At 43.0% G+C, this 11,020-nt stretch overlaps 1 protein-coding gene across 2 annotated transcripts in view; it reads left to right on the top strand.

Moving 5' to 3' along the window:
• Positions 1-1,202: 1,202 nt before the first annotated feature.
• CD180 (CD180 molecule) overlaps positions 1,203-11,020 on the top strand; it is a 22,129-nt gene continuing 12,311 nt past the window's right edge. The window contains exons 1-2 of one of the 2 annotated variants that reach the window (XM_019652417.1): positions 1,203-1,442; positions 10,426-10,592. In XM_019652417.1, coding sequence (XP_019507962.1) covers positions 1,353-1,442; positions 10,426-10,592 — 257 coding nt within the window. In that variant the 5' untranslated portion in view covers positions 1,203-1,352. Of the gene's footprint in view, positions 1,443-2,290; positions 2,442-10,425; positions 10,593-11,020 lie in introns of those variants that run through there. The other variant, XM_019652418.1, reaches the window with a different exon arrangement.

Genomic DNA, 11,020 nt, shown 5'->3' with positions numbered 1-11,020 from the left:
TTTTTTTCTTAAACTATGGAGAGTAATAGCACAGTCTCTGCAGTGAGCCTTCCTCGATCTGAAACTCTAACCCACCACTTTCTAGTTGTGTGGACTTGGAGAGGTCAGTTCCTTTCTCTAAACATCAGTTTCTACATCTATAAAATGAGATTAATAATAGCACCACATTGATAGAATATGTGAGGAGATATACAAGAAAAAAAACCCAACCTGCCCAGTGTCTAACATAGTAAGTGCTCAATAAATGGTAGCTACTATAATTATTGTGTTAGTAGTAGTAGTAGTAATATTTCAAATTACTGTGACCCTGATGCTAATAATCGAGCTCTTGGGAATGGAATTGGAGAACAGTAATGCTGAGCATCTCCTATATGCCAGAAGGTTGGAGAGTAGATGATGTTTGAGGTAGCTAAATTCAGCCTGGCGAGGAATGCTTTCACTTTCACTGTCTGTAATCACTACCACATCTTGCACCATAATGAGAGTAATTGCAATGCTGCTTCAAAGCTATTTCTAAGAAGAAATAGAGCCAAGGCTGACACCCTTAACTCTGCTCTCTCCTAGCCAGGCTGCTCTGAATATAGCAGTGTCCTCTACTTCCCTGAGTTAGACTGAGAGGGAACAGAGGGGATTCCACCCCAGCTGCTTTAGCAGGCCTGAATCACAAGGTGGAGGGATGGATTTGTCCTCTTCCTGTACCAAGACTAGAGGTGGGTGCTGATGAGGTGGCCAAGGCCGAAGCAGAATTGCGAGCAGCAGCTATACTCCTTTTCTAGGATCACGCTGTTTCCTCTTGCTCCAGTTCCCAGCTCCAGCAGGCACAATTGCTGGGCTCAGTCCTTATGTCTGCCCCCACAGAGTACTCTGCCTTTGCAGCATGCCCCAGCACCCCTCCCAGTTACCCGCCTAGGACAACTAACTAAGTGGCATTCCCTGTGAGAACAGCTTCCTACTTGCACAGTCTCTCTCGAGCAAAGGGACCAGAAGCTGCTGGAGTTGGCCAAACCCTTGAAGCTAGCCTAGAGTCCACACGAACCATTACACTGACAGTCTGTGTGACCAGCCAAAGAGGGCTGCACAACTCACTTGTGTTTGCCAGGAAACTCACTGGGCCACCCGTGGGCTGGGTCCTCAGCTATTTTTGGCAAGGATGGGTGGTATGCAAAGGGACTTCCCTTTTTTGCAGCACAGAGCCATCAAATGCTGAGCAGTCAAGAGCATTTCTTGTCCTGAGATCACCCTTCTGAACACCTCTCTGGCTGCTGAATTTCTGAGACCATCATAGCTTGATTCGACTTCTCAGCTCCAGGCATTAGATAAGCCCCCCAAGCTGGGGTGGCATCGGTCCTGTGATGGCTCCCCCTGTCAGCTGCTTCCTGTTTGTGGTGCTGTTTTCTGCCAGCTGTAAAGTCATCACCTCTTCGGATGAGATGTGCACGGTGGTGAGTCCAAACTTTTTGTCTTTATTATCTAAATTAAACCGCCTGGAGATTTTGAGATTCAGCCTGCAGTCCCATCTGAGCCTCAGCCTCCCAACATCCACTGTCTTTGAAAGGGCAACAAGGTGAGTGAAAGGTGTTATGTTTTGTTTTGTTTTATTATGAAAAAGGAGCCAAAGAGCTCAGCCAGGGGATGATATCGTAGCTTCTTAGTCGGAAGAAGTGAGAGTTTTCCACTTCTGCAAACAATTCCCCCCAAGTCATCCTAATTGAGACATAAAATACCAACAGCGTCCTCGTGCAAAGAGCAGACCTGCAAACCTGCTTCCTGCACAGAGGAGCTGTTTGTCCATCATCCCAGCACATGGCCACTACCCCAAACAGCCCTTCGGTGTCGTTGCTCTCAGGGCGGGGATTAGTAAAGGTGACTTGTGCCAGGTTTTAGAGCACATAAAGAACACTCTGAATGAGTCTGGCGCTCAAGTTGGACAGCCGTCCATCTGTTTCCCTAACCCACAGGAGTGACATCCGAGAACAGAGCCAAATTGCACCTTCTGTTTTGGACCATAATAATATTTATCAGCCTCTGGGGAGTTCCCGGAGAGGGTAGTGGGCGAGAGAAAGGAGAAGGGCCTGCGTCTCTTGCCGTCTTCTAAAAGGCTTCAACCTTCCTCCCACCGTCTCGGACCCCAGCGAGTGTACAGCACCCTGTGTCCTGTTGGACACAGGCCAGGGGCAGGAAGCGCCGTCGGTCTTGTGGCGAGGTGGGCTGCTTTCTGAGGTTGGGGCTGAAAGCAGAAGTGAAGGCAGGAGAAGCAGAATACAGGAAGGCGGAGCTTGGGAAATGCAGACAGGAGAATAACAAGGGAGAGCAGGGCGAAATCCTGCCAGGCAAGAGCAAGAAGGGAAGCCATGACTGGAATCGGCCTGGAGCAGACAGGAACAGAACCTCGTTAGTCTGCTACTCGGATGGAATCAGGATGGGCTCAGGCCCGGGGAGAAGTAAGGCTGAGAAGGCAGATTACTTTGTTCCTGCTATCGTAGCAATGTATTATAGACTGGGTGGCTTAAACAACAGAAACTTATTTTCTCATGGTTCTGGAGGCTGGAAGTCCAAGATCAAGGTGTTGGCAGGGTTGGTTTCCTCTGAGACCTCTCTCCTTGGCTGATTGATGGCCGTCTTTTCCCTGCATCTTCACATTGTCTTTGTTCTGTATGTGTCTGTTTCCAAATTTACTCTTCTTATTAAAAACACCAGCCATATTGGATGAGGGCCCACCCTAATGATTCCATCTTAATTTAATTACCTCTTTAAAGATCCTATTTCCAAATAAAGTCACATTCTGAGGTACTCAGAATAAGATTTCAACATATGGACTTGGGGAGGGACACAACCCAGCCGATAACAGAAGGAGCCTGTAAGAGGTTTCTGTCAGCCCCAGAAGGCTGTCTCCTCATCATCCAGGCTGGAAGGTCAATTTCACACAAACATGTAGGTGGCGTGATAAGAAGGTAGGAATGGGGATCAGGTAGGTCTGCCATCCATCTCTGACAACAACGTCAGAGAGGATAATATCACCATTACATTCCAGCCCATGGGGAAGCAGTCTTTTCTAAATGCCACATTCTTAAGCCTACCAGGTCAACTCTCACATCCCCACATTCCTGCAAAGCCGGATCAGCCTTTCTGACACCCACAGAGAGTCCTGGGAGAATTGGAAAGCCCGTGGAAACGGTGGACCAGTCTGGCTTTCTACCAAGGCCACCAGGCCCCAGAGCTGCCAGTTCCTTTTGACACATGGCTCCCGTTAGGGCAGAGGGAAGGAGACAGAGGCAGGGAGGGCACCCTAGTCCTTTTGCTGCCTGTTCCGGGGCCTTCTGTGATATTCAGGTGGCAAGAGTGGTGCTGAGGGTCTCAGGGTCTCCAGGCCTGGCCCTTTGCTGCAGCCACGGCTTTGCTTTTTGGGTAAGTTTGTTTAAAACCTTCTAATAAAAACACCCACCTGCAGCCCTTCCTCTGAATGTACTCTGATTTTCAATGCCCTGGGACCTACTTGATTAACATGGGTTCTGTGTTTCCCTTGGCCTCCTCTATCATGTATGAGCTCTTGGCAGCAGAATTCTAACTAAGACTATGTATTGAGGCTTTCCTTTACCTGAGTACTGGGGAGGTTGCTGGGAAATACCAAGATGGATGAGAGCTTGTTCCAGAAGGTAAGGAACTTCTAAGCTGCAGGCAAGTGGGATAAAGGTGGGAGTGGTGGCAGGGGGAGATTTGACTTAGGGTTTTGTCCTTTTTCAAGTGCAAATGACCCCAGGTTTCCCACCCCTCCCCCTTGCTTTCCTTTCCTCTTTAGCTCTTCCCCTCCCACATAAGCATAACTCACCACATACTGTAAATATGTTCACATGACCACCATCAGCTTATCAGGCCCTATCCTAAAAGCAAGGTTTTTGTTTTGTTTTGCTTCGTTTTGAGTTTAGAAAACTTTTTATTGAAGTAAAACCTACATGCAGAAAAATTCACCAATCCTACGTGTACAGTTCATTGACTTTTCACTAAGTGAACATGCATATGACCAGCACACAGGTTGGGAAACAGAAAGTTCTCAGCACCTCAGCAGCCCCCTCACACCTCTGCCCAGTCGCGAGCCCACAAGGACATCCAGTCCACTATTGCCATAGATGGGTTTTCCTCTTTGTGAATCTTATGTACACGAGACCATACAGCCTGTACTCTTTTATGCCTGACTTCTTTCACTCAACATTAAATATATGAGATTTATTGATGATGGTCTGTGAAACAATCCCTTGTTCATGTTCATCACTGAGTGGTATTGTGAATAGCAAGCCACCATTTATTTATTCATGCTATTGTTAATGGACATTTGCATCATTTTCAAATTTTGGCCTTGTTCTGAGTGTTGTTGCTTTGGAATTCTTGTCTATGTCTTCAGCAAGCAAAAGTACAAATCCTTATTGGGTGTATAGCAGGGAGTGGGTGCATTTGGTCATAGAGCATGCACGTGTTTCACTGTAGCAGACATCGCCAAAGAGTTTCCCAAGTGTTGGCTCCCACCATCTCTGGAAACAGCTCTAGAAACATTTATACTCATCAGCGATGTATATGAGCTCTGAATGCGCCACAGCCTCACTAACATTCACTATTGTTATAAACACCCGTTCGATGGATGGGTAGCGAGCGGTATTGTGGTATTTCACTGGGATTTAATTTTTGTTTTCCTGATGGGTAATTAAATTGAATGCATTTTCATACTTTTGTTGGCCATGTGCATATCCATGTGTGTGTATGTGTGTGTGTGTGAGTATGAAGTGTCTTTTCAAGTCTTTTGCCCAGTTTATTTTGGGTGTCTGTCTTTTTTTTTTAATTATTATTATTGATTTGCAAGAGTTCTTTATATACTGTGGCTACACATCCTTAATCATATTACAAATATTTTCTCCCACTCTGTGGCTGGCCTTTCCACTCTCCTAAGGACATCTTTTGATGAACAGAAGTCCTTAATTTCAGTATGACTTGATTTATCATTGCTCCCTTACCTTTAGTATATTTCTGTCCTGTTTAAGAAATTTTTGCCTACCCTGAAACCATAAAGATATTATCCCACGTTTTCTTCTGGAAGCTCTATTGTTTTGTATTTATTTCTAATTCTAGGTTTCACATTTAGATCTATAGCCCACCTGGAATTACTTTTTGCATATGAAGTGAGGTAGGAGTCGAGATGAATTTTTTAATAAAACTTTTTGTTTGAAAAAAAAATCAAAACCTAGACAATTTCTAAAAATAATACAATAAACACTCCATGTAGAATCTTTCTTATTAAATGCTTCATGTTCTTTTTCTCTCTCTCTTCCCCCCCGCCCCCGTGTGGGGTGTGTGTTTGTGTGTGTGTGTGTGTGTGTGTGTGTGTGTGTGTGTGTGTGTATGTATCATAAGTAACAAAATCAGACCCACGACCAAGTCTTTGGAGGCTGACATATATGCCAAGCATAGCTGGAATTCAGTGTTCCATAGGAGACAGTCCTTCAGTCTAGGTATGGGGGAAGGACAGGTGCTTAGTAGAGCTTTTTTTTTTTTTTTTTTTTAGGAGAACTCTAAGCTTATGGATACAAGGGCTTTCCAACAGCTCTAGATAGTGACATGATGCTGTGATGATTCAGTGAAATACTAACTCCTCTTGGGAGTGCTTGACATATAATACATTATCCAATTAATCCTCAGAATTGGCCTGCAAAGAGGGGTTATTGTCTTCCACCTACAGTTGGAGAAAAAGGAAACTCAGAGAACACAGCTTGGTGGTTGAGAGCTGGGATGTGAACCCACGCAGTCTGACTGGAGACAAACAGAAAATGAACTGCACGTAATTGGAATGCCCTTTGTCTGAAGGAATCAGATTGACAACGAAGTTTTCGGACTGTGCCCTCTTGGGAATGTTTTGTTTTATTTGCTGAGAGGAACTGTTACTCTGGGACTTGGCTCAGTCAGATTGCTATCTCTGGATTGAGGCATGACTAACAAGGGGGCGGGGGGGACTTGGGTGGTTGGGGTTCAGCGTCCCAGGCTTCTTGTGCATGGGGAGCTGGCTGCTACATGTGCCAAGTGCAGATGAGACATCCGAAAAGGTGGGAATCACCACTAGAGTGAAACTCAAAGGATTCTAAATTAGAAAATGATTTCAACACTTGCAAGAAGAGAAAATACAGTGGGACAGCAGGGAGTTAGAGATACAGCAGAAAGAAGCAAAGTAAGATCCTGATTGAAAAAATGCAAATGACTATCTGTAGGGAAAAGGGATTGCAAACACAGATGTGACACTTGGGAGTCCTGCTCTGTGTAAAAGGCACAGCTCTGACATGAGACCAGAGGTTGGTGCAGGCCCAAGCACACAGCGTCTCTCGATTAATGTCCCATGACTAGGGATGGGGGTGGGCAAGGAGCAGTCGTCCTGAATGCCATGTAGCCTTGCACCACCCTGCTGGTTTCATGAGTTCACGCGCAGAAGGGTGCTGTCTGCGATGGAACCAGCCAAAGCAAAAGAGTGAGAAAGTGGCTTTGGAAATTCACCCCATACAGAGGTCTAAATAATGAAGGCTGGGTTTATAGGAAGTGGTCATATGGAGCTCAGAGAAACCACCTGGGCTACGAAAGCAGTGGTGGGTGTCTGCCTGGAAAAGCAACTGAGCACGTGGCCCTGCCAGCCAGCCCAGCCCTGGGCACAGTGGCAACAGTCATACTGTATTCCTTTTCTGCACCCTGTGCTTTTCTTTTCTGTTACACTGTCATTCTGCTGTCCTGAAATCCTGTGCTATACTATCAGGACTCACTCTCAAAAAATGATGTGAATACTGACAGAGAGAAAGACACAACCTCACTGACATAGTATTTCTGCCCAAAATGTGTAACCTGAATCAAGCCATGAGGACAGATAAAAAAAAAAAAAGAGAGAAAAAGAAGGAAACCCAAATGAGGGACATCCTGTCAACTATAACCCTGTATTCATAAAAAAAAACAAAAACCCAAAAAACAAAACCATCAACGCCATGAGAGACAATGAAAGGCTGGAGGAATTGTCTCCAGTTCAAGGAGACCAAAGAGACATGAAAAATAAATGTAATGTGTGATCCTGGATTAGAAGAACAAAAATTATTATAATAGAAAATATCGAGACAATTGGTAAAATTTGAAAATAAACTATTTAATAATAATTTTGCATCAATGTTAAATAATCAGAATTTTTGGTAATGGCACTGTGGTTGTATAAGAGAATATCTTTTTTTCTTAAGAGATTTGGGGAGAAGGGTCATGACATCTGCAATTTACTCTCAAAAAAAGAATGAGAAAAATAATGTGTGTGCGCATGCGCACACGCACGCGCACGCATCTATTTCCTGCCTTAAAAAATACAATAGACTGAAAACAATTCAGTGATGCTTAAATGATTTGAGAGCATGAGGAGTTTGGGCATCACCATCTGTAATATCTGCAATGGTAATTTTGACTGTACAGGAGTGTGAATGTGAAATCCTAAGGGAGAGGCCGCGTGTGTGCGGAGCCCAGCACATTCTCTGAAATGTGTTTGCTTTTTAAATTCTCTCATAAGCAACAATGTTTGTCATGTGCCTCTTTCTCTCAGGAATCAAGGGCAGAGACTTCACTGCAGCTTCTCCACAACTACAGAAGAAGGTTATGACACAGGCTTTGGTGGCTTCTCAGTACCTCTCGGTAGTGTTAAATCCACTGGCCCTTGCTTTCTCACTGAGCAAAATGAAGGTTGAGCTACTTCATTTACCTGCCTTTCCTTTCACTGGGAGCTCCCTCAGGCCACTGGCTCAATAGAGCTCCTGCTGGATTCTCAACTTTCTGAATCACATTAATGCAGTAAAGTGCTTAGTAAAACAAAAGAGGAATAATTTAGGTGTCATGGGTACTTACATATTCAAGATGAGGGAACTGCCAACGTGCAGCCTTTTGCTGTGGGGCCAAAATAGAGCAAGACGAATTCAGAAAAGGCCCCTTTCTCCAAGTTATGCCAGTGGAGACCAGAATAGAAAAACGTCCTCTCAAAGCTAATCTGAACCCTTAGCAGCTATTGGGGCAGCAGCTGTACATACACCGTCTCTCTGGGTCGTCCATGTTCATGGGCACCAAAAAGGGGTCTACCAACATGTGTTTTTCCTTGCCAGTGAGCTAAATCTGAGTTTTAAATGCAAAATGTGCATTTCAAGGACATTAGGGGGATTTGTGGCAGCGCCTGGAAGACTGTGTGTCCATAAAACGAAAAACGAATTACAAAGAAACATAAATATGACATTTTCATCAGTGATATTTGTAATGTTGTCACACTATAGAGGAAAACCAGTGATTTCCTGTAGATGAGCATGCTCACTCCAACGACAAAAGAGTGAGCCACTAGGCAGGCGGCGGAGGGAGTAAGGCAAAAAGCAATTACAATGGTGACATCTTTAAAACATCATGCTTCAGAGTGAAGGAGGCTGTGCGCAGTCTCCTGTTTCTAGCTCAGCAGGCCTGTTGGCAACGCAGATAAGGAAAGCTTCTATCTAGAGTTTGATGAAGCTGGTCTTTTCCAGACCAGGGCAGCCTCAGTGGAGCTTCTAGTGAGACCACTGTGCGGTCAAGGAACTGTCAGGATCTGAAAGGTTGGATGAAATCACATGGAGCCTGAGATGATCTGAGAGATGGCACCCCAGTGAGCTTTTCTTGGAGACTCTTTCTTTCTTTCCTAGTAGCCTCTACCTACAAAATAGACCCCATCAGACCTTCATACCTGCCCCACTACCCTTCATCCTAAGGCATCAGCCACATAAATTATGACCCCACAATTCTATAAACTTCTAACCAACTTTTTCCTATTTTTACCTAGTTAGTCCAAGATTTGCAACTTGAAAAGTAGCTTTTATATCTCTCTTCCTACAAGAGCAGTCTCCTCTCTCTTTCCATTACTCTCTCCAATTCCATCCAATTCCACCCACACCATTCACATGATGATAAAACAGTCAGTTGTTCTATAGACTATCCCATCTTCTGCATTTGGCTGATTGCTACCTCGTGGAGCTGTTTAACTTAAATCCCCCACATCACTTGCAGACTGGAAGTTAGGCCTAAAGTCTTGATTGGATTCAAGTTTTAATTTTTTTTTCTTTTTTGCAGGGGGAACAAGAATATCTCATAGATAGTACTGTATACTTAAATATTGTATCACATCAGGAAGTATGTAATGTCTGATTGCCTAATTTTGTTGATGCTAATCTAGAGTTGATTTGCTTTCAAACTGAAATAAAACATTGCCATGCATCCAAAATCAAAACTATAAAACAAAATATATTCAGGGAAGTCTTGTTTCTATTCCTGCTCCTCTGTCTGGCTCCTTCCCTCCCCTTCAAGAAAACCAGTTTAGGGTTTGTTTTTTTTCATGGTTTCTTTTTGCAAATATAAGAAAATGCACACATACTTTCTTAATGAAAAGGTAGCCTACAATATACTATTTACTACATACCATTTACTATATACACTGTATATGTACATTTGGCGTCTTTCTTTGTTCACTGCGCAGTATACCTGGATATCACCCCATATCAGTGTGTGGACATCTTACTGATTTTGTTTTTAGCTGGTAAAGATTCCATTTTGTGAATGTACCGTATTTTGTTAAACTAATCCTATAATGATGGATAATTTGGTTATTGTCAATAGTTTGCTAATACAAGAAGTGCTACAATAAATAACCTTATGCATAAGTCATTTTGTGTTTTTGCAAGTACATATTTGGTAAAGACTCCTAGAAGTGGGATTGCTGCTCAAAAGATAACATACAAGTTTTAAGTTTCCAAACTTGTTGCAACAATGTTGCTAAACTTTTTTGACATCAGAGGGGTTATTCATTATGAATTTGTACCAACTGGACAAATAGTTAACCAAGTTTACTATTTGGAAGTGCTGAAAAGGATGCGTGAAAAAATTAAACGACCTGAACTTTTCGCCAATAATTCATGGCTCTTGCATCACAACAATGCACCAGCTCACACGGCACTGTCTGTGCGGGAGTTTTTAGCCAGTAAACAAAGAACTGTATTGGAACACCCTCCCTACTCACCTAATCTGGCCCCCAATGACTTCTTCCTTTACTCAAACATAAAGGAAATATTGAAAGGAAGTCATTTTGATGACATTCAGAACATCAAGGGTAATACAACGACAGCTCTGATGGCCATTCCAGGAAAAGAGTTCCAAAATTGCTTTGAAGGGTAAACAAGGTGCTGGCATCAGTGCATAGCTTCCCAAGGGGAGTACTTTGAAGGTGACCATAGTGATATTCAACAATTAGGTATATAGCATTTTTTCTAGGATGAGTTAGCAAACTTAATTGTCTGATCTCGTATATATGTAATTTTGCTAGTCAATCAAATTATGGAGACTGATATTAATTTACATTGTTTCTCTCATCAGAAAGAAGCCAACAAAACCTATAACTGTGAAAATTTAGGTCTCAGAGGAATTCCTGACACTCTACCAAACACAACAGAATTTTTGGAATTTGGCTTTAATTTCTTGCCCACGATTCAAGTTACAACTTTCAGCAGACTCATAGATCTTATCTTTTTGGATTTAACCAGGTATGTATCTGAGTTCCATGTGTGTGGTTGATGTTTTACTTAAATAATAACACAACTTGCATTTCAATTGTTTCCAGTATCTTTTGGGAGGCACAGAGATAATCTGCTTATCCTGTATGTTTAGATTGGGTCAGTAGTGCTGTTTAAGTTCTAAGGAACATTGATAAGAAAACTGAAAACAAATCTTGTACTAAATCAGATGCCATATTAAACTCCATCGTTGGGGTGGTCACATTTTAAGAAAAATTTAGAGGAGAAACACACACACACACACACAATCTAATAACTTTTTTTCCTACAAATTGGGGAAAGTTTTCTATTATTTGGTATTAGAGGCAGCGTCAGGATTGTGAATGCTGAGCTGGTGTTTGTGAACCAGTGGGCAGAAGCATCACAGGGAAATAAGGGAAGCTAACAAAAGGGAAATG

This window comes from Hipposideros armiger, unplaced genomic scaffold (genome assembly GCF_001890085.2).
Source record: "Hipposideros armiger isolate ML-2016 unplaced genomic scaffold, ASM189008v1 scaffold_179, whole genome shotgun sequence".
In the NCBI taxonomy this organism is placed as follows: Eukaryota; Metazoa; Chordata; class Mammalia; order Chiroptera; family Hipposideridae; genus Hipposideros; species Hipposideros armiger.
The sequence above is the reverse complement of the archived record's forward strand: the minus strand, read 5'-3'. Positions and strand labels throughout refer to the sequence as shown.